This window comes from Coptis chinensis, chromosome 3, assembly GCF_015680905.1.
Source record: "Coptis chinensis isolate HL-2020 chromosome 3, ASM1568090v1, whole genome shotgun sequence".
Lineage (NCBI taxonomy): Eukaryota > Viridiplantae > Streptophyta > Magnoliopsida > Ranunculales > Ranunculaceae > Coptis > Coptis chinensis.
The window spans coordinates 24,939,910-24,967,462 of record NC_141458.1 but is presented as its reverse complement, the minus strand read 5'-3'; the positions used below and the strand labels follow the sequence as shown (position 1 = coordinate 24,967,462).

At 38.2% G+C, this 27,553-nt stretch overlaps 1 protein-coding gene, 1 non-coding gene and 1 pseudogene across 5 annotated transcripts; 2 read left to right on the top strand and 1 right to left on the bottom strand.

Annotated features, from left to right (window-relative positions):
- Nucleotides 1–9,865: 9,865 nt before the first annotated feature.
- TRNAG-CCC (transfer RNA glycine (anticodon CCC)) lies at nt 9,866–9,936 on the bottom strand. Its single transcript has one exon. It is a non-coding gene; the product is annotated as a tRNA-Gly (tRNA).
- A 25-nt stretch (nt 9,937–9,961) lies between these two features.
- On the top strand, nt 9,962–16,953 carry LOC147508804 (pentatricopeptide repeat-containing protein At2g03880, mitochondrial pseudogene; annotated as a pseudogene). Of its 3 annotated transcripts, none has more exons than XR_015218222.1 (3): nt 9,962–11,853; nt 15,108–16,451; nt 16,518–16,953. The product of XR_015218222.1 is annotated as a pentatricopeptide repeat-containing protein At2g03880, mitochondrial pseudogene, transcript variant X2 (transcript). The 3 variants fall into 3 exon arrangements; XR_015218223.1 differs by lacking the exon at nt 15,108–16,451 and having other exon boundaries at nt 9,964–10,218; nt 10,607–11,853; XR_015218221.1 differs by lacking the exon at nt 15,108–16,451 and having other exon boundaries at nt 9,963–11,853.
- An 8,818-nt stretch (nt 16,954–25,771) lies between these two features.
- Nucleotides 25,772–26,793, top strand: LOC147508803 (flowering-promoting factor 1-like). Its single transcript, XM_086599169.1, has one exon. It carries the CDS (start codon nt 25,872–25,874, stop codon nt 26,178–26,180), a length of 309 nt encoding a protein of 102 aa, XP_086455295.1. The 5' UTR covers nt 25,772–25,871; the 3' UTR covers nt 26,181–26,793.
- The last annotated feature ends 760 nt before the right edge of the window (nt 26,794–27,553 follow it).

The window sequence follows — 27,553 nt, the reverse complement described above, 5'->3', positions numbered from 1 at the left end:
TAATTATTTTTTGAGATTAGTTAAATGCATTTGTATCCAGTTTCCGATTTCCGATTTCATGTTAATTATTGTTTGAGGTTAGTTAATTTTTTTTTTTGCATTCAGTTTCTGATGAACCCGTCCTACGAACGGGTGCCGTTATATTAAATTATTCTTAAACATATTAGCAGTTATATTAATATATGAATATTATATTAATCACTTTCCATAAAAAGAAATAATATGTACACCCTCGATACAACCTTTCGACATCCTTTTGTTGTTTAATAATAGAAGTTTGATTGAAGATTTGTGAATGCCCAGTGAGGGAAAGATCATAGTGAAACTATTTGAATAACAAAGCATTCTCAATCATACGAAAAGAGATAGGATACATCATTTTAAAAGCAAAATCATACATGTTGAGACATTCCCACTACATATAACTATATTCCGAGATTAGTTGAATGCATTTGCATTCAGTTTCCGATTTTTCGTTAATTAATTTTTGTGGTTAGTTCAATGCAGTTGCATCTGGCTTTCGATTTTTTATTAATTATTTTTTGAGGTTATTCAATGCAATTGCATCCAGTTTCCAATTTTCTATTAATTATTCTTTGAGCTAGGTTAGTTTAATGAAATTGCACCCAGTTTCCAATTTCCCGTTAATTATTCTTTGAGCTTAGTTCATTGCATTTGCATCCATTTTTCGATTTTCCATTAATTGTTTTTTATGGTTAGTTCAATGCAGTTGCATCCAGCTTCCAATTTCCCGTTAACTATCATTTGTGCTTAGTTCAATGTAGTTGCATCCAATTTTTGATTTCCCGTTAATTATTCTTTGAGGTTAGTTTAACGAAATTGCATCCAGTTTCTGATTTCCCGTTAATTGTTTTTTAAGGTTAGTTCATTGCATTTGCATCCAGTTTTCAATTTCGCGTTAATTATTCTATGAGGTTAGTTCGATCTATTTGCATCCAGTTTCAGATTTCCCGTTAATTATTCTTTGAGGTTAGTTCAATGCATTTGCATCCACTTCCCGATTTCCCGTTAATTTTTCTTTATGGTTAGTTCAATGTTGTTGTATCCAATTTCCAATTTTCCGTTAATTATTCTTTGAGGTTAGTTTAATGCAGTTGCTTCCAGTTTTTGATTATCCGTTAATTATTTTTTGAGGTTAGTTCAATGAAATTTTATCCAGTTTTTGATCTCCTGTTAATTATTCTTTGAGGTTAGTTCAATGCATTTGTATCTAGTTTCCAATTTCCCGTTAATTATTATATGAGGTTAGTTCGATGCATTTGCACCCAGTTTCTGATTTCATGTTAATTATTTTTTTAGGTTAGTTCGATATAGTTGCATCCAATTTTCAATTTTCCGTTAAATATTATTTGAGGTTAGTTCATTGCATTTGCATCAAGTTTCCGATTTACCGTCAATTATTCTTTGAGGTTAGTTCAATGCATTTGCATCCACTTTCTGATTTCCCGTTAATTATTCTTTGTGCTTAGTTCAATGTAGTTACATCTAGTTTCTGATTTCCCATTAATTATTCTTTGAGGTTAGTTCCAAGCAGTTGTGTCCAATATCTGATTTCCCGTTAATTACTCTTAGAGGTTAGTTCAATGTATTTGCATCTAGTTTCTGATTTCCCATTAATTATTATTTTAGGTTTGTTGGATGCAGCTGCATCCAGTTTCCGATTTACCGTTAATTATTCTTTGAGGTTAGTCCAATACAATTACATCCAGTTTCCGATTTCATGTTAACTATTCTATGAGATTATAATTTTCTAATATTAGTTCAATTACGGGTGTTCATGGGTCTGTTCTAATTCGGTCTTTACCAGTTTCGGTTCTATTTTTAAAGGTTCCTAACTTTCTACCGGGTTCGGTTCTTTCATATTTTTTTCTTGCATTTAGAAAATCCGGACCCATATACATTAATTAAGTCAGTTCCGGTTAAGGTTTTAGTTGTTTCTCAAGTTATACATTAGTATTATTATTTTTAATTATGTAATCGATATAAAAGTTGGTTTTTAGTGTGAAAACTCGATATTTTTGTCATCTCATAAAAAGTAATGGTCATAAATTCAATAGTCTTTGAAAGTTATCTAAAAACTTTATATACATCTCATAAATTGTACTTACACGTGTATTTTAAATCGAACTCGTGTACATTATGTTACACGTCGTACACGCGTCATATATAAATATATAGCACACTAAATTTTAACGTACATGTAGAGTTAGTTAGCATTGCACATATGCGATCATTATCTTATTCGTGTAATATATCAAGCATGTTCACGTTTATCAGTTAATATATATATCCGATGTATTAGTTAATTCATAGTATACATGTATGTAGACGTTGACATTATTATTAACATTTATAAAGCACATGTTTAACGTAATATTATAAAACATGCATTTAATAACACACATTATATTTAGGAGACGTTTATACATCTAACAAACAAAAACTCTATATTATAATGTTTGGGTGTGCCTTTATTTAGTGTAATATAATACTAAACTATATATATCAAAATCATAATAATCGATTCTGGTTTCGGTTCGAGTACCCATCGGTTTTTTACTATTCGGTTCAAACGGTTTCGGTTCTTGAAAACCCACTTTTAATGGGTCTAACATTTAAAGACCCAGAACTGCTATAAATGATTCCGATTTCGGTTCAATTACGGGTAATTGGGTACCCATGCACACTCCTAAGTTCAATGCACTTGCATCTTTTTTCCGATTTCCCGTTAATTATTATTTGTGGTTCTGATTTCTCGTTAATTATTTTTTGTGGTTAGTTCAATGCATTTGCGTCCAATTTCCGATTTCCTATTAATTATTTTTTGAGGTTAGTTCAATGCATTTGCATTCACTTTCTGATTTCTCGTTAATTATTTTTTATAGTTAGTTCAATGCAGTTACATCCAGTTTTTTTATTTCACTTTAATTATTCTTTAAGGTTAGTTCAATACAGTTGCATTCAATTTTTTATTTCCCGATAATTATCATTTAAAGTTAGTTCAATCCAGTTGCATGCAGTTTACGATTTCCAGTTAATTATTCTTTGAGGTTAGTTAAGTGAAATTGAATTCATTCAGTTTTTTATTTCCCTTTAATTATTCTATGAGGTATCCATTTTTCGTTAATTATTCTTTGAAGTTAATTCATCAATGCAGTTGCGTCCCGTTTCTGATTTCCCGTTAATTATCTAAGATAGTGTGTAATACCAACTTCTAATGATCATTTTGTAGTGTCTTTGCAAACATGACACAAAAGAAAATTATACATGATTCACTATATGGGATCAACAAAGATACTTTAGTTTCTGATTTAAATTGCTAATACTACATTCCCATTTGATTCATGTGCAACTACATTGTCAAGTAAGTAGCATGGCTGCATGGTTGCCCCTGCTTTAATGCCGAACAATTCACTTTACCAGGCCCGCATGCCCAATCTAATGGTGCATACAACATCTTGGAGAGTTGGGGTTAGAACCATCCTTGGCAGTGCAAAACTTTTGGTTTGTAGTCATTCATTCGCCAATAGCTGCCCAGATCTAGTGCATTGGAAATGAAAGCATCGACTACTCACTTTTGTGATCCATACTATACTGTTACTGCCACAGACAACTATATCCCCAAAGAAAATGATATTGAGCAAAATAATCCATTTTGTTAAACATCAAGTATCCTATTACTAACTGTTCCAAGCAAGATATTTGTCAAATTATTGGGCCAATCTTTGTTTTTTTTCGCTATCAATTATTGGGTCAATCTCTAATAGATATAAGCTCTCATTCAATGCTAGAAACCCTTAAATAAATGATATGGTAGTTTCTACACCAAATTAAGGTGGGCAACGTTCAAAATGTTTTGCTATATTAGCTTCATACCTAGCAAAACGTGAATGAAATAACATTAGGACAAAAGTTACTTATACTGGATAGACTTCTACGTCAATTAAGAATGGGATTATACTTGTTGCATGTAATATTTTTGCCTCCATCATGAACTGCCCTTCCATTTTTCGGTGGAGGACCATGACGCCCACTATGACGTTGCTCTCGTAGCAACTCTAATAGAGCATGTAAGATGCTATGCTTTAATTATTAAAATCGAAGTTAAGTACTATACTAATTGTCAAGCTTTTTCCTCTCTCTAGCAATGAGTTTGGCTGCAAATCCATTGAAACTTCTTTTGTAGCTATGAACCAAGGAATCTGAAAGCGAACTGGGAACTAAATAAAAACTACAGAAAAAATAATCACAGGTGATTAAATCGGGATACAAAAAAGTAGAGAAATTCCCAAGTAACGTGAAGAATTAATTAACTAATATGCAATAATTGTACTGTTCTCAAGAACTTGTTCTAGAATGGTGCGGTGGTGTGCTAGAGGTGAATATGTGTTCTTAGTGAGAGCTCCCATATACACAATGTAAACCTTTATGAAAACAAAATTATAATTTTCATTATACATTCATACTCTATCTTATAGTATTCTTATAAACATTTACACACTCATGTACACAATATCCCCTATAAAGAAAACAGTTAAAAGAAGAAAAAAAATTAGACCTATCACGAAACACCCTAATCACACACGGATAAGTTGTTCTTACTCCCTATCCGGCACATAGAACCAACAACACCTAATTACGAAGTCACATAACTTAAGTGGGCTCTTCTTTGAACCCAATTTTTCCAAAACCTATCACACGGTTGAGAAAAGAAATATATATAAAAAGTAAATTACTATCAACAATGCTAACATTGCTAACATGCCTCCACAACCGGTACCACTTTGCTAACATAGCTCTCTGGCTGCTTCAACCGCTTGTGGTTCGGGGAGTTGGCTGTAAAACTTCGGTGTAATGAAATTGACCGAAGTCGATGGTGAAGAAGTGTGGAGTCCATCAGCCCCTTCTTGATATCAACCCCGCAATTCTCGATTGGGGATAGCAGCCAGAAATTTTTGATATACTCCTTGCATGATTCCTTCCCTCTACACATTACCTCTTCTTCCCCTCCATTTTTCCCAATTCCTCACGGCAGCCCTTTGGTTGCTTTGTTCTTGGCGTTTCTTTTAGGTTGTTGGTCTGTTTGGACTGCCCATTCCTCCCCGCAAGAATCTTTCTGATCTTCGATCGCACGGTTTTCACTTCTAACAATTGTGTTTTTTGGGCGCTACGGATGGTTGTCTCCCTATCGAATTTGAGGATGTAAGCCTGGTCGCACCCTTCATATAGCCTCTCACCCAGTGTGTTACATCAGTTGCAACTCATAGATACCCTTCCTCACATGGCTTCGTCCATGCAAATCTTTGATAAATGATACCGGTAATCAAATGACGTAAACAACTTTCACATCATCATATGAAAGTAAATACTCAATTAATGAAGCATATAAAGAAGGACAAAAGTGACAATTGAGGAAACTGATGGAATTTACATATAAAGCAAGGTGGCAAGTGGCAAGTGGCAAGTGGCTCATTATGGTACTACTTTTTTCTCGCGGGGCCTTAACCACTAAAAAATGCAAAGACTCAACCGATACTTTTAAAACAAGCGAAGGAAAGGGATGAGGAATATAAGAGGTCAGCTAAGAGTAAATTGCCTTCATAAATTTTTTGATTCGGTTCGATTCAGAAAGAAAGGGACCTGAGAGAGAAAGAAGCATCGGTTTTATTTTCTCCCTATTATTTGTTGTTTCGTGTTGGCATGGTTAGTGAGAAGAGTTGAAAGATATGGGGAAGGCGGGAAAATGGATTAAAAACTTCTTGGCGTGAAAGAAAGAGAATGGTAAGGAGGTAGTGTTAAGTAATCAGCATTGTTCATATTCACTGAGTTCCCCTACGGCACCCGTTGCTCCCACCACCCCCCCTAAAGAGAAGCGGAGATGGAGTTTTCGAAGATCGCCAACGGCATCCAATGATTTCAGTTCTATGAACTTAATTGCTACGACTCTGCAATCGCGAAGTCGCGATCTATGTTGGAAACGGAGAATGACGAGGAGGAGGCTGAGTTCGATGAGCATTTCGTGGCTTTTGTATCGTCCCGTAATGACGCGGTCATGGCAGTTGGACAGCCGGCGCTGCCGTTACCCAACGGCTTCAAGAAGAAGATCAAGTGCAATTCAAGAGGCGCTTCAATCGGGATTGAGGCATTCTTCCATGGGTATCGGTATAATTTTCAAAACAATCACCATTTGTCAATATAAAGATTACCAATTAGAAGTCTCGTGTTAGATAAATCAACTCTCTCAGTATCTTCCATTGCAACTTGCAAGGAAAGCTTTGTGCACTTTGAAAATTTGGTGAAGTTGCAAGCACTTGTAAGGGGTTACCTTGTGAGAAAACAGGCTGCTAGGACCCTCCGGTGTATGCAATCCTTGGTATTTGTTCAGGCTAGAGCTCGAGCCGGAGGAGCCGGATGGCTAAGGAAACACATCTCCTTGCCCATAGGTCATCAAACTACGTAAATTTCTTTGCGAGGGCAAATCACATTCGACCAACATATAATGTAAGCCTCCTAGAAATCAGTCCATATGTTAAACATTTCTATATAAATAAAATTACCACATGCATCCTACTGAAAATAGTTTGCACTACTTAAGAGCATATCCACTATTATGATGGGAGAATCTCTCTTATAAATGAAAGCAATACAAATTCTTCACCCTTTAATCTGCAATCTGATTTTTCTGCATGTAGATGGATAGACACATTGAAGAGAATGTCAAGGTTGTGGAAATGGATTTTGGGCAATCTAGAGGGAGTAGAAAGAGCAGGAATGGCTATTTAACCAACGATCATGTTGAAAGGGCAGATCAAAGATATTCACCACATCATTATGCAGAACTAAAGTTTTGAGTGCAATGAATTTTTTGAGTACACAGACTTCACCTCTTACACTGCATTTGATTATTGTTATGAGATAGCTATCCAACCATGATGGCTCAGTATCTGGCTTAAAGATGGGATTGGTAGGGTCCTCTTCAGGCAATGGTTCTTGTCTGCGGTTTGTCATGTTCTTGGCCCAATGCGATGGAAGAAAGGAAATGAAGGTATTTATAAGTCACGAGAAAACAACGCGTTAGTTAAAAGCAGTTTTGAGTGTGTCCATGAATTATCTCCTCTTTTGAAGCCATGATTCTTCTTTGGGCTTCTGGCGGCGTGAAAGGTTTGGTAATAGAATTGAAACCGAAAAACAACCAAATAAATAATTTCCTCGCCATGGTTTTTCGGATAAAGGAAAACTATACCAAGATAAAAAAAGAAAAGAAAGAGAAAGCACTAACCTTTTGTTGTTCCATTTGTGGATCATCCATGCATTCAATCAAAAGCGCTACATTCCTCTCCATAAATGGATTGGTTGATAGGCTGTAGGCGATCATAATCACTGCTTGCAAAAAGAACCTCAAGAGTTCAATGATTGACCAAACTGAAGGAGTCGGGGTAAGAAGTTTCAAAATAATTAAAGAATAACCCGGTGACGGTGTATCACTTCGACTCTGTCATAAAGGCATTGATAAGTGCTGAATTTGAAACTTTGATCGTGAAGAAAAAAAAAAAAAACGAAGTGAAATATGATTGTATGATTCATATGAAGCAATCGGATCAATTCCTTTGCTTCTAGGAGGGATTCAAATGTGGTCTTTTAGAGTTTTAGTTGTGCTTTTCTACGTGAATTTAGAAGTAGAGAAAGAAGGTTTTGGGGGAAGTGGAGAAAGAAGGTTTTGGGGGGACCGTGGGGTATAGAATCGTATTTGTGGGGGACTCATATATAATTCCTTTTTTCTCTCCTTTTTTCGGGGGGTTTTTTTTTTTCCTCTCCTAATTTCTCGTGAGTAAAAAGGGTACTTAAAATTAGCCTACGTGGACACCCTCAGAGAGCAGGAAAAGGGACAAATCAAACTTAACAAACAAAAAGTCTATAAGAAACGATCACGCAAACTCAACCATGCACGAAGCTTTATTGAATATCCAAAATTCAATTAGTAAATAAGTTTGTTTGATATACATGAGCAAACCAAAATTTCTCAAAGTAACTAATACATCCACCAACGCTTGAAATAACAAAGAGAAAGTAAGCCTCACTAACTGTTAATTCGAAAGCACCAAGCCCGCACCCAAAAAGGAGAGTGAAGAAGGCGATACAAGTGGCTGCGGCAGCAACCTAGCGCCTATAGTAGCCCGGCGGGATGGAAAAACTCAGTAGCAGATTGCAAAGTGTATTGTGTCGACATCGATCGAGTCCTATCTCAATGGCGGCCTTGAGTTCTTGATATATTACCGATTTCATCCCCGAGAACCTGAATAAGCTTCGATCTTTTTCCCCCGCCCATCACACAACACTCCTCCATATCCACGTACCTCGATCATTTAACGCCCCATCGGCATTCAATTTATTCCTTTGTTGTTGGTCGGGGTTCCACCGGGTTCCATTTACTTACTTTTGTCAGGAGATTTAGGTTCGGAAGGTGGTTTATCATTTTGCTTATTAGAGTCAGAGAGTGTAGAGTCGTTTTCTTCCTTACGAACGTCAGAAAGACCAGTAAGTGGAATCCAACTAAACGTAAGTGCAGCACGTCCTTTCTAGATCCCTTACTTGATTGACCATTAACCTTGAAAGAAATTTCCATACATCAGAAACGTAACTGCAAGAGCATTGTAATTAAATTTAACTAAAAAAAACAAAGAATTTAAATCAATAATAGTAACACAAATCACTTCCGCACAACTCCTAATAATAATAGTAATTTAAGCGGAAACAATTAAATTTGAAGCTATGGCAATTCACATGAGAAGAAAAATGTAGTAAAATAAGGTATTCGTGAAGAACGCTTACCTAGTGGAGTGAGAATCCAACTAACAATCAATCACTTTTATTTCTTCATTCTCAGTTTGCATAAGGACAGATGAAAATGTTTAGCAGAATTTGAGAATGCAAAATCTGTAAAGAAATGATAAAAAGTGGTAAACTGACCATATCATCTGAAGGTATATGGAGGGCAGGTTTATTGAACTGGTGAGCCACATTCTCATCGTCAAGAATGGATTTAGCTTTTCTAGCAAGAACTCCCCAAAAGCCATATTTGGATTCATTCAAATTCTTCATTGACGATATACTCATAGGAGGTGGAATCCTATATGCAAAAGGAATAAATAATGTATATAATAATAATAAGATATTTCAATGGAAACGTGAAATAGACAACATGGATGAATGGAAACCGTCTAGAAGCGGCAGATTTTTGGCGATTGGTGTTGAGGTAAAAGCGAGAGTCCCGATAAGTCGATGAGAGAGATGAATCGCGATGGGGCGAGGATGCCCGGATCGCTTGGGCGCCGAGGCGGCGGCGGCGAAGAAGAAGAAGAAGATGGAGCCGCCGCCACCGAAGAGTTGTTGTTGTTGTTGTCATCATCATTATTATTCGGATTTCTTCTTTGAAAGTCGAAGACACGGACACTGTCTTCTTCGATACGCCATCAATCCAATCCAGAACAATCACACCGCAATTGACATGATTCAAACCCAACACGCGATCGATTCTTCTTCTTCTTCTTGTCTTTTTTGGACGGGCGAGATGGAACGGCAGCGTCAAATCAAAATGTTTGTCTACGTGGGGTATAGTTTTTGTTTCAGAATAGAAGTGTTTTGTGTCTTGTGAAAACATAATTTTTTCCACTTTTTTCTCAATCCATCCTGATTTCTCGTGAGTAAAAAGGGTACTTAAAATTTGCCTACGTGGACACCCTCAGAGAGCAGGAAAAGGGACTGCTATTATATATATATAAAGATTATTATCTTGATCATGCTTTTGGATTGCCCATTCATTTAAAAAACAAAAGGAAAGGGTGCGTGCGCATCCAGGGAATCGAACCCTGGTCAGTACCGTGGGAGGGTACTATGATACCACTACACCAGATGCGCTCTTCGTTTACCACTGACAATATTAAGTACTTCTTTCTTTCTTCTGTTGTAAAGATATATAGGTGTTTTTAACTAACTTAACTATAATCTTGATGCAAATAAAATGGTACAAACAAATGGTTCCATCAACAAGTGTTTTCCGTAAACTGAAATACCCTTCACCATACAGAACTTACCATAGAAGTTTCCATCTCTCCGAAACCGCGAAATTCTTGGGCTTGGAAGAAGAGAAATACTCCCATTTCTTAAAGAAGTGTGGCCAAACCTTAAATTTAGAATATGGTAAAGCAACCCATGCTAAACTCATTAAAAATGCATTACTTTCATCACTATTCATTAACAACTATCTTCTCAACATGTACGCGAAATGCGGCGAAACTTTACAAGCTTTAAAATTATTTGATGAAATGCCTGAACGTAATGTTGTTACATGGTCTTCGATTATTTCTGGACTTGTACAATGTGGGTGTTGTGAAACAGCTATTTCTATGTTTGCTTCCATGCGTCGAGATGGGGTGAGGGCGAATGAGTTTACTTTCGTAAGCGTTTTGTATGCGTGTTCGTTTACGGAGAGTTTGGCTTTATCGTATCAGGTTTATGGTTTGATTATTCGGGTTGGGATTGAGTCGAATGTGTATTTGACTAATGCTTTTTTGACTGCATTGATTAGGCATGGGAACTTAGTTGAAGCTGTTGAACTTTTCGAGAATTGTACGGAGAGAGATATTGTTTCTTGGAATGCTATGATTGCTGGGTACTTGCAATATTCTTATACTGATGTACCAAGAATATGGTGTAGGATGAATCATCAAGGGGTTGTACCTGATAACTTTACATTTGCGAGTGTTCTTACTGGTTTGGCAGCTGTTTCGGATCTTAAACTGGGGTTACAAGTCCATGCTCAGCTTGTTAAGTATGGACATGGTGATGAGAACTGTGTTGGGAATTCCTTAGTTGATATGTACTTAAAGAGTAAGAAATTAGATGATGGTCTGAAAGCTTTTAGTGAAATGCCTTTTAGAGATGTGATCTCTTGGACCGAAATGGCTTCTGGGTGCTTGCAGTGTGGAGTGCCAAAAAAAGCACTAGAGGTTGTAGAAGAGATGAAGAGTATGGGGGTCAGACCAAATAAATTCACATTAGCAACAGCACTTAATGCTTGTGCCAATTTAGCTTCTTTGGAGGATGGTAAGAAGGCTCATGGTTTGAGGATTAAGCTAGGCGACAAAGTGGATGTTTGTGTTGAAAATGCTCTGCTCGACATGTATTCTAAATGTGGGTATGTGGATGGGGCATGGACGGCATTTCAATTGATGAAAGATCGCTCGGTTGTTTCTTGGACAACAATGATAATGGGGTTTGCGCAAAATGGCCATGCTAGGGAAGCACTGGAGACTTTTAACAAAATGAGGGCAGAGCGTGTGCAGCCAAATTATATCACGTTTATCTGTGTGCTGTATGCATGCAGCGAGGGAGGGTTTATTGATGAAGGCTGGGAGTATTTCTCGTCCATGACTGCTGACCATGGTATCTCCCCAGGAGAAGATCACTATGCATGTATGGTAACTCTCCTTGGTCGAGCCGGAAAGATTAAAGAAGCAGAGGAGCTGATCCGAACTATGCCCTTTGAACCGGGTGTTTTAGTGTGGCAGACCTTGCTTGGTGCTTGTCGGGTTCATGGGGACCTGGAGACTGGAAAAAGAGCGGCGCAGCATGCTCTTGCTCTAGACAAAGAAGATCCATCTACTTACATATTGTTATCTAACATATTTGCTGATTCAAGTAACTGGGATGGCGTGGGGAAGTTGAGAGAATTGATGGAAACTACATCTGTAAGGAAAATTCCTGGAAGCAGTTGGATTGACTTAGCTGGTAATGGATAACTACTTCAGACACAACTGCAAGGATCCATTTGAGGTATAGAATTACATCAAACCACTTTATTATATCATAGTATGTGCTCAAAGTTAAACGTCATTCTTATTTACTCCATTATAAGCTGTTTGATCACCTTATTGTTATTTTTACTTCTGTAACAACTTAATATCTTATTAATGATCACTGGATAAAACTAACATCGTTATAACTAATTCTAGCAGTATGATAAAATAGAATATCCTTCGCAAGAGTAACGTCCATAAAAACTAGATTGGAACATTGTTACAACATCTGTTTTCCAGTGACCAGTTTGTTAGTACACCTCATGTTTCAACTGCTCTGGGCTTGTACTGGCAACCATTAGACCTGCACAAAAGGTAGACGTTGCCATGGATTCCTTTATCCATGCCAAAACTGTCTTAGATATTATATGAAACTTATTCACTTAAAGGGAGTCATCCATTATTGGAAGACTAATGCTAATCATTATTTATACTGTAGAAGTAGATTCTTTTGCTAATTTTAATCCTCTCATCCTATTGAGTGAAGCGAGTTTCTTGGACTAAAGGGGGTCAACGTTATTGTCTTGGGGGTTGTCTTTCCCTCTGTATGTCTTGAGCGCTATCCTTTTGTTTCCCTCCTCCAATCTTAGCTCGGTCTTCCTCATCAGTTCTCGATCACTGCTCAAGGTCTCCAACTCTATTAGGTCCCTCTACTTCCTCATCTCCTTCTTCTTCTGCACTTGTTCTCGCTCTCCTGCAGCTTCAAGTATGTCTACGAGCTGCACCTAACTGCAGAACCACTTTCCCTTTTCCTGCTACTCTCCTCCCTTGTCTATTGTCCCTCCTCTTAGCTCCTTTGTCTATTCTCTATTGTCTCTACGGTGCGATAATCTAGCTAGTAGATCAGTTTCTTAAGATGCATAGGATTCTTGAAAAAACAGGTAATGTAATAGTTTCCTGTAGTGTAATTTCCCAGTAGAGTTACAAATTAGAGCCGCTCTACTGGGTACACTTGAGACGCGAACTCCAACATTACATAGTCTTGAAACAGTCTGGGTATGGTGTTTAACATACTTATGCTTACTGGAGTTATGGTTGGCCCATATTTCTGTTCAAATCTTAATGCTAGGAGCATTACGCAGTCTGAAAACTTAATACCAATTTTAGATACTAAAAATCTCAAGTACGTTAAAGTCAACTAAGGTCGTCTAACTGTCTAAGGTATGTGATAATATATATATTTTTTATACTCCCTTCAGTTAACCCGTGTAGTCTTTGAGTGTTGAGTGGATGAGTGACCTCCATTGTTAAAATCCAAGTTTCTCTTGTATAGTTCATTCAGACTGCTGTTGAGGAGGACAACTAAATCACTCGCTCGCTATCAGTCATCTCCATGTTTATGAAGTAAAGCAGAACCTTAAATCCCATGTTTTTCTCCCTTAAAAGACTTTTTAAATTTTGTTTGTTTGCCACCCCGCCCACCCGGCATCTCCTATAATTTCTCGCATCTCCATGTTCAGGTATCAAAGTACTCTTTTTTCATCTCTATTGTAACTCTTCCTATGGTTCTACTCTGCATGGAACAATCCTGTAGTATTGTGTGTTTTTTTTTGTCGTTCCCTAATGACTAAATACCGTCAAAATCTGATCAGAATCAGTGAAATTCATTTTTTTTTTCAGAATAGCATCTACCAATTCTACTCCATGATATATGAAATCAAACTGACCATACCCCCACCTATGAAGCACATACGCACCTGTTTCTTGGCAGTGTCCGCGTCGGACGTGGCTCGGACACGTGTCCAATGTGGCACATATGAGTCCCACGTGGTCAAGGGAATTGGATGCGGAACCAATGGTCAGGACGCGGGTCAAAGAAAAAATGAAGAAAAAACTCGATCTGACCCTAAATTTATTTCTCTCATCTTTTTTGTCTTCCCTCTGCCACTCACACATCACCGCCACCACTCACTGTTCAGCACCACTTGCAGGACGCGAGAATTGAACGCGGTCAACCAATAGTCAGGACACAGGTCAAAGAGAAAATTAAGAAAAAACTCGATCTGACCCTAAATTTATTCCTCTTTCATCTTTTTTCTCTTCCCTCTGCCACTCACACTTCACTGCCACCACTTACTGTTCACCACCACTTGCAGTACCACCACATGTTTTTCAATTCATTTTTGGTTATGAATCTTGAAGAGTTACGAATATATGATATGTACAAATTGAATTCTAATGTATAATCAATATTAGATTAAATTAAGATGTTTTCCCGCGTTTTTGCCGTGTCTGCGCCCTTTGTTTTTTGAGATACGCCTGAGTCACAGCATCTGTGTCCGCATCCACGAAACATAGACCCCACAGACTTTTTAAATCCATGGTACAGAACAATCCATATCAGTTAAATATGGGTATGGGTATGGGTATGGGTATGGTCAGCTGTAAGATCTCACCAGGTGCATTTATATCATCTTCTTAAATGAGTACCACTTCCAAGCAGGGTCAGTAGTTCAGACCTCATTTCCGGGCCCAGTCTAGAAATGTGAATTTATACATCTCAGCTCTGTTTTGGGCTTCCCAAAGATGGTTCAAAGTGTCGACCAATTGTTACTGAAAGGTCAAATTGGTCCCTACAAATGACACTGATTACACCTTTAAGTCTTAGGCATATCATCATTAGATCTTAAACTGGGAAACAAGGAATCTTAAGATATTGCCGTTAACATAACAGATCGCATAGTATTATCAAGATATAGGAATCTCTTTGTTTCAAGGACTGAAAAAATCTCTTATTTACTTTTGTTTTTTTGCTAAGCAGGGACTAAAATAATTGATGACGAAACATCCGATTAAAAGTCTAAGAAACAGCCCAAATAAGTTTTTGGATTCCAGTTTGATACCTTGTGGAAAAATGGTCATATCTTTCTCCAGATGGAGTTATAGTAATTTAATTGAGAAGGAGTTCTTCTTTGTTATTCAACTCTTGTCTCTTTGGTGGATTCCATAGAGTGGCGAGTTCTAGTATGTTACTAGAACTCGCCACTCCTATTACACCATTCTAAACGGTGTCAATAATCTATATGCAACACAGAAGGTTGAAGCAACACCTCTATTGAACCCTTATTAGGGGACATGGTATACTAGTAAACCATTCACATGATTTTACTTAAAAGTTAAAACTCAATATTACACCTCTTAGAATGAATATTGTTGTAAACCGAGAAAGAATACAAGGAAATAATAACAGAGATTTGAGATGGGATCTTCTGGACGCTTTTTCATTTTCAGGTGGAGCAGTTGTTGGATTGTGGTTCGGTTCGTTTCTTAGCTAAGTGTCCTAAAGTAAATTATATGGATTCACAATCAAACAGGCTCCACTCCACCCTATTTCCTAACTGAACATTGCATCAAGAACTTGCTTTAATATATGAACCTTGTTAAATTTAAATGGTAGGTTGGGATAGACTGTAAAGGATGTTGTACATGATTATTATAGTACTGATGTTGTTTGTGTTGTATGCGCACTACTAATAAAACAACATTCCTTTCTTTCCTGATTGCTTGTATTTTGAACTCTTTATTAACAATAATCGAGGGGCGGATTGAATGGCTTACATTAGCACTTATTCTTCTATTTTCTTTATTAAGAGGGTCCCTTTCAGATTTATCTTATGAATTAATTTCCTTTTGAAAGAGCTCTTATTTGTGAAATAAAAGTTTTGTTTTTAGATTATATTAGTTCTCATTATAAAAGATTCTATTCTTCTTGTTTGGGAATTTAGTTTCATCAGAATCTAAAAATCTCACTAGAACAAAGTAATGCTAATAAGTAACAACATATAAATAACTCAAAACCTAAACTTTAACAGATTCCCTAAAGGAAGTTTCTAAGTTACTTTTCGTACTTCTCCTAACCAAGGGTCTAATTCTCTGTCACTGACACTTCTAATTGTGGAAAGAATATATTCACATTAACCACAGAAAGCTAGAGTATTATTATATAGCTGAGTGGTTGGTATTGTTTATCCTTTTCTAAAAGAAGACTAAGGTTCTTAAAAGTAGGTTACTTGAGTTTTGGAATATATATGTGGTGGTTATATGGTTAAGTGAGGTTATAAGATCCCATCCTCCCCTATCAAATTGCAGACTTCATATTGAATCTTACTTTAAAAGCCACAACTGTGGGCATTGGAAAAGCTTATTGAAATATGAGGGAACCCCACCAAATTCCTTTTGTGACTAACATATTTGAAGCAAAAGTTCAGGAAAAGGAAAAAAAGAGAAATGAAAAACCCTAAGAACTATGAGTTTAAATTCAGGATTGAATAATAAGACTTAATAATATCATGTTGTTCTGCACGGCTGCACCCTACTTGTTTTCGTCTATAAATGAACTCCTTTAATAACACATATAAGATTTAGTGTGGTTCAATTCAAAAGGTATACGGAAGAGAAAAAGAAAAAGAAAAAACGATACCAGGAGAAAAAGAATAGCACTACGATAAATTTTCCACGCTATGATGGACAAAGCATAACATCAACCACAATATTTTGTTTCTTTTTGTAATAGAAGCGTCTGGAATAAATGAAAGTGATTGGAAATGGTCCAATTTGATTTACAGGAATTTCCATGTAAGTTGTCGTCTCTTTTTTTCTTTTGTAATTTTTCTCAATATCATGATAAATCTGCATCTATAGGTCCCTTGTGGCTTGGAAAAGAGGAACAATGGAGCAGGGATGACCACTGTGTGCAACGTAAAGGTCTTGGCTGGTTAATGCCGTGCACAATCGTTGTTGGGGCTGCAGCCAATGATCATTCAAATTTTTATTTGCGAATCAACTTCTGACAGATATTAAAGTAGAAATTGAATAAGTTGAACCGCATCGGAATAGTAACTCTTAGATAAAAGTCGTTCAAGAGTGGAGACAACACTATGGAAGAGGCTGATAATATTTATTACATTGCTCTAGCGTAGTTCTGTTGGATTGCATCGAAAAGATGAGGGTAGCAAATGTCAGCGTTATTATCTCTTTTAGAATTTCATATTCTACTGTATTTTAGAAGGTTAAATGAAGTCTGTACAAGAGGCCTAGTGGAAATTTTGTATATTCAATTATTCATTTGTTTTGAATCCCTGATTCAGATCTTCTGCAGAAGTATATAACAGTATTGAAAGGTAGCTCTTTTACTTATTATCCCCTCCAAAGATCGCTAGGGTCCATGGCCAATGATTCTAAATTTCTAATTCCAAGGCCCACGCCAGGTGCATTGTATACACACAAAAATATCTTTGTCTCCTACTCCCCTTATTGTTATAGGAAGCTAGCGAGACAAGATCACGTACAGTTGTCCCTTTCTATTAGCTGGGAGATGCAGGACCATCTAGGGCTGCTTAAAGTCAGTACGCTCAGTCTTGTGTGTTTCTCTTAAACTTATCATGCAATGCAGTAGAGGACATAACTCACATAAGTGCAGAACACTACACATTCCATGGACAGACTATCATAGAACTTTCACACAACAATGATTCATCACTAAAAACAAAAACAAATATAATCCCCTCATCTTTTTAGCCACGTCTTTCTCTCTTTCATTGATTTTTCAAAGACTGTTGGACTTATGTTTTGGTAAGTTCTTGAAGGTGGTGAACTGTTGACACGAAATATTAGAAAAATCTCTTCTGTTTTTTTTGTTCGGTAATAAGAACTGATACTTCCAGAGACCATGACTTGTAATTTCTTAGTGAAGTCCCCTCAGATTTCCCAAAACTTAGTGAATCTGTAGAACATCTCTTGTTTATTTAGTAGTCCTCCTCTTTCTATATCGGACTACTATATATCTATATAGGGTAGCTGCGCGCATGTACAGAATACCCCACACTAGCTTTGCCGCAACATGTAGGGAAAATGGTAAATGCGTACGTCTATATAGGGTAGCATATATATATAGAATGCCCCACACTAGCTTTGCCTAGTGGCAACATGTAGGGAAATGTGCACCGCGACAACGTTACAACTATCTCGTAACATGGATACTCCCTGATATCTCGTGGCCTCCGAACAGTGGAAGATATTCTCCACTTTGCGTCTTTGGTCACCAAAATTGATGTCGTCAATCTCGAAAGTGGGTTGTATAACACCGAGTGAGTGATTAAGTGGGGATAATATCGGTGCTACTGAGGGCTTGATAGTATAGGATTTTCTCGACTGAGATTCACACCCGCCAGGCTTGAGTCTTTATGTCCATAGAATAATTAGTACTGATATTGTCCCCACTTAACCACTTATTGGGCTTGGGCCACAATTTGGTTATTGGTGTGGAGTTTTATCCAGAAAAACATCGTACTAGTTAGTGAGTTTCCCACTTTATCAACCCATGATGAACTCTATTCTTGTTCCATATGGGACTATTCATCTTTTTGGTCCACACACTCAAACAATCTCCACTTTGGACCGAACTCCAAAGGACTCCATTCGTTCATCGCCGAGTACGATCCAATGCCAGAGTTCTGGTGTATATGAGCCTCTGAGGCAAGTAACTTTTTCTCAACCCCAGAGCTTACTCCACCTTAAACATCATTCCATGTTGTTAGATTCACCTTGTTGTGAATATATGACTGCGAAAACAACGTTACCCACAACAAACGGATCAATCCAACACAAGAATCGATCCTTCTCAATAGACAAGACTTCGACACCCTCCAAGCAATATCCCAACACTTACCGATATCAAATAACAAGTATATAAAGTAAGACAAATTAATATAAAGAAGAACAAACCACAAGGCGAGATATATCGTGGTTCGGCAATTTGCCTACTTCAGCTGCGAGTTCAAGCTTTACTAGATGTCAGGAGTAGCAGATTACAAGTCTCTCAATTCACTCACAAAGAATGAATACTCAACTCACAAAGAATTGCTCTCTTTATAATCTCTCTCTTTCTTGGTTTTGGAAAAGTTAGGTTTTCCAAAACCATTTTTATTTTTATAAAAAAACCAAAATCCGAGTTCTTGTGGCGAAGCCCACAAAAAGGACTGGCCGGCGGCGCCCTTCTTAAGTCTTGGTCGGCGCCAAAACATCGGACCATGAGCTGAGTCGCGCCCATTCTCTGGCCTTGGGCGCTCGATCGTGAAAAACGAAAAAAAACTCTTTTTTCTCTACATTCTCCACCTCGGTGAGGTTTTAACATATAAAACCAAGCCGAACACATCCAGCAAGATCACATCCAGTAGGAACACCTCCAGCAAGGAAGACTCGCAGCCCCGAAGGGCTATGCCCACACATGGCTCTTTCAAACATGTAGGATTTGGAAAGTCCAAACAGTGTTGGAACTTAACTCCGGTGACAACTTTTGTCAGCATATCAGCAGGATTGTCATGGGTGTCTACTTTCTCAAGTGCTACATCACCATCCTCAACGACATCCCGTATAAAGTGATAACGGACATCAATATGCTTGGTCCGACCATGATGAACTTGGTTCTTCGCCAAATGAATAGCACTCGACTATCACAATACAAAGCAACAACGTTACGCTTTCGATACCCAAATCATCTAGAAGACCACCGAAGCCATAGTGCCTCTTTCTTTTGCCTGCCGCCTTTGCATATACTCGCGCCTCGGTGGTAGATAGAGCAATCAGTAGCTGTAGCATAGACCTCCAACTAACCGGTGCACCATGCATCATAAACACATAACCGATGGTCGATCGTCTATCTATCTAGATCACTGCATAATCGAATCCACAAACCCGACATAACAAGTGCCTCCACCATAAGCTAATCCCACATCCAAGGTACCGCTTCAAGTACCTTAGTACCCATTTCAGCGCCTCCCAATCTTTGCTTCCGGGATTTGCCATATACCTGCTGACAACACTAACTACTGTGAAATGTCTGGGCGTGTGCACACCATAGCATACATCAAACTGCCCACGGCACTTGCATAAGGAACATTTGCCATATGCTTTTGTTCCTCCACCCGAACTAGGAGAGAACTTAGTCGAAAGCCTAAAATGCCGACTAAAGGTGTAGAAACCGACTTTGTATTCTCCATACCAAATCGAGAATTACTTTTCACGAATGTATTTCTTCCGAGATACAACTATCCGTCGCTTCTTCCTATCTCTGTCAATCTCCATGCCCGGTATCTTCTTGGCTCCACCTAAGTCTTTCATCTCAAACTTCGAGCTAAGTTGAGATTTCAACTTGTCTATCTCCACCATGCTTTTGGAAGCAATAAGCATGTCATCCACATAAAGCGGGAGATAGATGAAGTCATTACCACGAAGCGCTTCTAAAGTAGACACGGCGGTCATACTTACGCCGGGTGTACTTATGTTGCATCATGAGCGTGTCAAAGCGGCTTGTACCATTGCACGGGTGATTGCTTTAACCCGTCTGATTGACCGATTCAATTTGCATACATAATCTTTTTTTTCAAGAAGCGACAAACCCCTTCGGGTTGTCTCAAATAGATATCTTCTTCCAAGTCCCCATGCAAGAAAGCAGTTTTCACATCAAGTTGCTCTAACTCCAAGTTGAAGTGAGCAACTAAACTCAATAACACACGAATAGACGTATGTTTGACCACCGGGGAAAATACCTCATTGTAGTCGACTCCTTCCTTCTGTGAAAAACCCTTTGCTACCACTCTTGCCTTATACCCGATCTTTGTCGGTTCGGGGAAGGATCTTTTTCTTCGAACACCCATTTATTGCCGATAGTCATTTTGCCCTTTGGCAATAAAACTAGGTCCCATGTGTAATTTTTATCAAGAGATTCCATCTCTGCTTGCATAGCTACCAACCAATCTCTATAATGAGCATCTCTAATAGCTTCCTTGAAGCTATCTGGCTCATCATCTTCGATATTCAGTGCATATGCCACTAAATCCACGACCATAGTGTTTCGAACCTTCGTGCCCGTACTTGTGCACTTCTTTAACTTGTCTCGTGGCTAGGGTCGACCACTACTACAAGTTGTGGATGCTCTTGCTCTTCTTCCGTTCTTTGTGTGGTTCCATGATTTGGTACCTCATCATGATCTAACCGGTCATCTGGCTGCATCGAACAACTCAAGCTCGGTAGCTTAAACTTCTATAGACTCACCATTTCGCGCCCGGTTACTTGGAACTTACTAAAGATAACGGAAGTCTCATCAAAGGTAACATCTCTGGCGACCGGGGAACTTGTGGTCTTCTAGACACCACAATCTATATCCCTTTACCCCATTTTGCGAAGCCTAAGAATATGGCCTTCTTAGCTCACAGGATCTAGCTTTGCGTCCCTCACATGGTAGTAAGTCGTCGATCCAAACTTCGCGAAAATACTATAATCGGTGGGTTACGACCACACCTCATAAGGTGTGTCCGCAATCTATAGTTGATAATGGTGACCTATTATGCGGGTAACACGCCATGGACCTTTGCATCGCTTGATACTCTTTTTGCCTGGGCGGCATTAGACAATAAACATCTTGCTCTTTCAAGCAAAGTTCTATTCATCCTCTCGCCATTCCATTCTGGCGTGGCGTGCCCACGTATCGATTAATGCGGCAATTCCCATTGCGCCGCGAGAACTCTTGAAAAGGTCCATAGGTATACTTTCGATTACCATTGTCGGACAGTAATGTCTTTACCTTCCTATAAATGCGATTCTCAACCCTTGCCTTCCACTTCTTAAATGTCTCAAACACTTCATCTTTCGATTTCATCATATACACCCACACATGGCGAGTATGATCATCGATGAATGAGACATAATAGCGGTTACCTCCCTTGGAAGCCACCACGGAGGGTCCCCAAACATCCGTATGCACATAGTCAAGGATGCTGTTGTCGTGTGCTTGCTTGACTTGAACTTGACTCTGCTTTGCTTCCCATACACGCAATGCTCCGAGAACCCCATACTTGGCTTCTTCAAGTTCTTTCAAGAACCCTTGCTTGCCTGACTTCGGACAAACCCTTTTCACTTTCATATGCCCTAAAGCGTATGCCATATCTTAGTGCACTCGAATCATTACTACATGCACCCCACCGCTACATCGCCTATCACCGTACTACCTATCGAGTATACAAGGTTCCATATTTTTGACCCCTTCATAACAACTAAAGAGCCATTAACAATATGTAGGACTCCACGCCGCTACAAACTTGTGGCCTTTGGAGTCAAGGTACCAAGAGAAATAAGACTTTTCTTTAGCTTCGGGGAACATGTCTCACATCGGTTAAAGTCCTCACTACACTATCATACATCTTGACCCGTATAGTTCAATTCCTACCGATCTTACAAGCAGCGTCATTACCCATTAAAGCGGAACCACCATCAATGCTCTCATAAGAAGTAAACCACTTTCTATTCGGGCACATATGATAGGAACATCCGAATCAAGAATCCACCTTTCGGTCATATAGTCTTGTGTGGACACCGAGTGAACTCATCCTCTTTGAGCACGAAGCATAATTTGCCTCAATTTTTGCCTTACCTTTCTTGACCATCTCTCTTGTTCTCTTTCTTTGGGTGAGGACAATTACTTGCGTAATGTCCCTTTTCATTGCAATTGAAGATTGTACATGTTTTAAAGGCTTCTTTGACTTGGACCTAGAATTCTCATTACTTGAATAATTACGTTCATACAATTTCCTCTTGCCACTAGCCCACGACTGCATCAATGCTATTCTCTACACGCGTGTCTTCTTCATCAACTCATAAGAAAGAAGTGCACTCTGAACTTCGTCAAGATCGATGACTTCTCTGTTCATGAATGTAGTCATTAGATGCTCATAGCTTTCTGGCAAGGAGAATATTAAACATGCCGCTTGATCCTCATCATCCATCTTCATACCAACATTCAAATAATCCGCTAGACGTCGACGGAACTCACTAAAGTGCTCTTGCATCATTGAACCATCGACCATCATGTACCAATAAAGACGCTTCTTAAGGTACATCTTGTTTGTCATGCTCTTGGTCATATACATAGACTCTAGTTTGAGCCAAATACCAGCAGCGGTATTTTCTCCCATCACACTATACATGACCTCATTAGCAAGACATAACCGGATTGATGAACAAGCCTGAAGATTGAACTCTTCTCAATCATCATTACTCATACTCGCCGCCTTAGATTTAATCCCCTTTAAAGCCTTGTGCAAACCTTGTTGGATGAGGATGTCCTTTACTTGGACTTGCCAAATCCCAAAGTTATTCTTCCCATTAAAACTTCTACTTCAAACCTTGTGTTTGACATCTTGGGAGCCATCTTTCAAGTTACACCTGATAACCAAAAAAATTTCACCTCGAATTTAATCGAACACCTTGTCTACACAAATTTCGAAAGCACTAAACTCAAAAATCTAGGTCGTATACCTAAGCTCGATACCAATTGTTGTGAATATATGATTGCGGAAACAAGCGTTACCAATTACAACAAAGCGGATCAATCCAACACAAGGATAGATCCTACCGATAGACAAGACTTCAACACCCTCCAAGCAATATCCCAACACTTCTCCGATATCAAATAACAAGTATATAAAGTAAGACAAATTAATATAAAGAAGAACAAACCACAAGGCGAGATATATCGTGGTTGGTAATTTGCCTACTTCCACGCTGCTGAGTTCCAAGCTTTACTAGATGTCGGATGTAACAGATTACAAGTCTCTCAATTCACTCACAAAGAATGAATACTCAACTCACAAAGAATTGCTCTCTTATAATCTCTCTCTTTCTTGGTTTTGGAAAAGTTAGGTTTTCCAAAAAACTGATTTTGTTTTTATACAAAAAAACCAAAATCTCGATTCTTATAATGAAGCCCAAAAAAAGGACACGGCCGGGCGCCTTTCTTTCCGGCGTGGTCGGCCAAAACTCTTGGACCATGGCGAAGTGGCAGCTCTGAAAGCACGCGGCTCGACCATGAAAACCAGAAAAAAAACTCTTTTTTCTCTACACACCTCGAGTTACACCCCTTCGAATCTCCACAACATCCAAGGGGCACCAATCTTTGGTGTAATGGGAACGCTTCGTTAAGCAACTTCACCTGAGTTGCGGCCTTCGCTAGTGCTCCAGCTTGATTGATTTCATCTCTTGATTCTACATGATTAGAGATTTTGTCCCTACCGAACTATCGGCTCTGATACCAGTTGTTAGGATCTAGGCACACCAAATGGGCCTGGGCCTCCGCGCCCATAGGATAACTAGTACTGATATTGTCCCCCACTTAACTACCCATTGGGCTTGGGCCACAACTTGGCAATGGGTGTGGAATTTTATCTGAAAAGGCCTCGGTACTAGTTAGAGAACTTTCTACTTTATTAACCCATGACGAACTCATCTATTTTTGTTCCATGTGAGACTATTCATCTTTTTGGTCCACACACTCTAACAATTCACAGGGCTTAAATATATATATTTTTCTCGCCCAGGACAAATATGCAATTATATGCCTTTTAATCATGGGCGATCTAGGAGTTGGCTCACATGGACTGTAGCCCCCTAAGTTTTGGGGGGGGGAATTAATTACTGTATTTTTGGCTTGCTTTATTCTTTTATACATTAAGAGACAAGAGTAAATTAAGCAATATAGTTTTGCATAGTCAAGAGTCAAGAATCAATCAACAAAACTCACTAAATGTGCTACCCATATAATACATACATATATGCAAAATTGAGTAAAATAATGGACTCATACATATATGCAAAATTGAGTAAAATAATGGACTCATAAGATTTCCTATCATCTAGTCATCATTTTGAGTTTGTCTTCCCAAATGAATTCCATTTTACTATATTAGAAAAATGTGGGGTTGAGGAATAGTAATTTTGTGTCACAAAGGTAAATTAGTAATTTTGCTTAATATTTTTTTTTGTCAAAAATGGATCACCAATAATTGACAAATGTCATAAAATGCTTTTTAAAAGTGAGAAATAACATTTCTGCCCCTGTGATGGACACAAATCCATTGTTTTGTGTACGGTGGTAGAATCGTTAATTTGTGATTTCACAGTGGCAATTTCTTAATTTTACAATTTATTATTATTATTTTGACTTTTTGGAGTGGCAAAACGATAATTTGACCATGGCATATGTGCCAATTGCATATGTTATGTTCATAGGGCAAAAAACTGTCACATCAGAGTAGACTTACTTTTTAGACCTACTATTGCGACTCACTATTTGAATAACGTTGATTTGCATTGCGATACATACGGATACATATTCCTATGTAAATCAATGGTTATCATAACTAGGTCGGTTCAAATAGGCCAGTGTATCATTACTGGGGGACCACTTATATTTTGAGAATAAAACCACTTATATTTTGAGAATAAAAAAATATGGATACACGTGCTTAGAGGCTAGTATAGTTAATTATTGTAGAAATATATTGACGTTATAGTTTGAATTTTGTGGGCGCAATATTTGATGATAAACAAAATTAGAAACAGACCAGCGAAAAAAAGGAGGAAGTAAACAAGAGACGGCTTCTATTTATTTCACCAACAAATCAGCATTTGCCAGTTGCCACTACGTCTTTTCCTTTATGTCTTCATCATCCTCACGTGCACAACATGTGATACGTGGTCGAGGTCTACAATTGACATGGATAGGTCAAGCCAATAAAAATTGTGTTTCAGATTCCACACCAATAGCGGAAAGTATTATGTAAACTCTAAGATTCTACTTTACCCCCGCCAGCAGATGGTATCTGTACCCTAATTAAACTGGACCTACATGGTTAACCCCTGTACTCTGATTTTAAAACCTTCTAGGACCCATACTATCTAGATTCTGTACCAAAGGCAAACATGGCATAAACCTTCCTTTTTAGTAGTTTAGACTTTAGAACCCACCCACACTCTTTCCAAAAGATTTCCCCCTCGTTTTTTTGTCTTGTTTCATCGAGTCTTACTTCTTACACATATAAATAGACCCCGTTCCACTCTATCATCAGCTCAAAACTCATTCCCCTCTTACAGTTCCTTGCTTTCTTTATTTTCATATATATATATAAACTTTTTATTAAAAACTTCTAATCAAAGAGCACCAATATGTCTGGAGTATGGGTGTTTAAGAATGGGGTGATTCGCCTTGTTGAGAACCCTCCGGCGGGATCAGAGAAGGTATTGGTGTATGAACCAACTGGTGAAGTCATTTCGTCTTATGCTACGCTTGAGCGTATTCTTACAGGACTAGGGTGGGAAAGGTATTACGATGATTATGACCTCCTCCAATTCCATAAATCATCTTCCATAGATCTCATTTCACTTCCCAAGGACTTCTCCAAATTCAAATCAGTACATATGTATGATATTGTTGTTAAAATTCCAAATCAGTTTCGCGTCCGTGACATGAACTAAGTTGCTATGTCATGGTATTGTGTGTGTTCTCTTCTTTCTTTTGCTCTCTCTCTTGTTAGCAAGTAGGCTTGCAACTTAGCCTTATACTCTTACTATACATCCTGTCCTCTCTCTTGTAAGTAGCTAGGCACAAGCTGCTTTTACTTCCTCAAAATCTTTTCCAAGGCGAAGATCGACGTGTAATGAGGTATACCGCGCGAAGTCTTCTATTTTACATTCTTGTGAGACCCATTGGTCTGTATAAACCAGGGGCTCTAAACATTCTTCTTCATATTTTTGTCCGGGCTTCATGGCTAAATGTTGGTCTACTTTGTATAGTGCAAGTTTGCTGCTGCGTCAATGTGTCATAATGATTATGTGCTTGAAGTACTCCCATATATGTCTATATTGGAACTTTAGTTTTTGGATGGATTGGTTAGGAAATGCACCGTGTTACTTCTATCTGGAGGCAGTAATCAGGTTTGGATTATATGTTAATTTGGTGGTGATCTAGTTCTTCTAATGTAGCCTATTACACTATTTCTGTGTGGGCCGTCTGAAATAAATAAAGCTTGGATTGATGAATAATCTTGTTATCTTTTCTGAATGGATATGTTTTAGTGTTATAAACCAATTAGAACGAAACCTTTTGTAAAAAAAAGGCAGTTGAAAACTTGAAATTATATCCCGTGGTTTAAATCATACATACGCTTAGGAGGAAGGTTTTCACGTATATATGGTGTATTTGATATATGAAATACCAGTTTCAAGTTCTGTCGAGTGAATATATATGGAGACTGTTAGTTATTCATTAAGATGAAATGTAGGATTAAAAGGACAGTTATGACGGCACAAGTGAGCCACTGAAAGTACCTATACAAAGGGCCAAGTGGACAACATGTAGAAAAGGGTCAAAATTCAGAATTGTGAAATAAAAAGTTCTGTAAGTAAGCTGTGCTTTGAAACTAGAACATGGAAACCAACATTCAACGACTTATTAACAACAGTTTTTGGCGGCAAGCGACCACAATTATATAGTCTAGGCCTCTAGGGGAATTGACGTTCTGTGGAAATTTTGCAACTTGTTGGTGGTTAGCTAGAAAGTTTTGACCACATTTGCTTCCTTCATTCCATTACAGATGGTCCACCTTCGTAAAGGCTATATATACACTATACAGTAACCAGAAATGCTTAGGAGACACCCTTTTAAAGAGTGCACGTACGTGTACAGTGCTGTGCTCCCTAGATCCCTAATAATGTCACAACACGTACTTCAGAGCTGTTTTGATCGAGGAATTCCACAAAAACATCTGGTCTTTAAGAGACAGATACTTGTGTGCTAACTTTAGAGGGCCGGGTACGGTCAACTTCTAACTCCAGAAACCCTTCTTCCA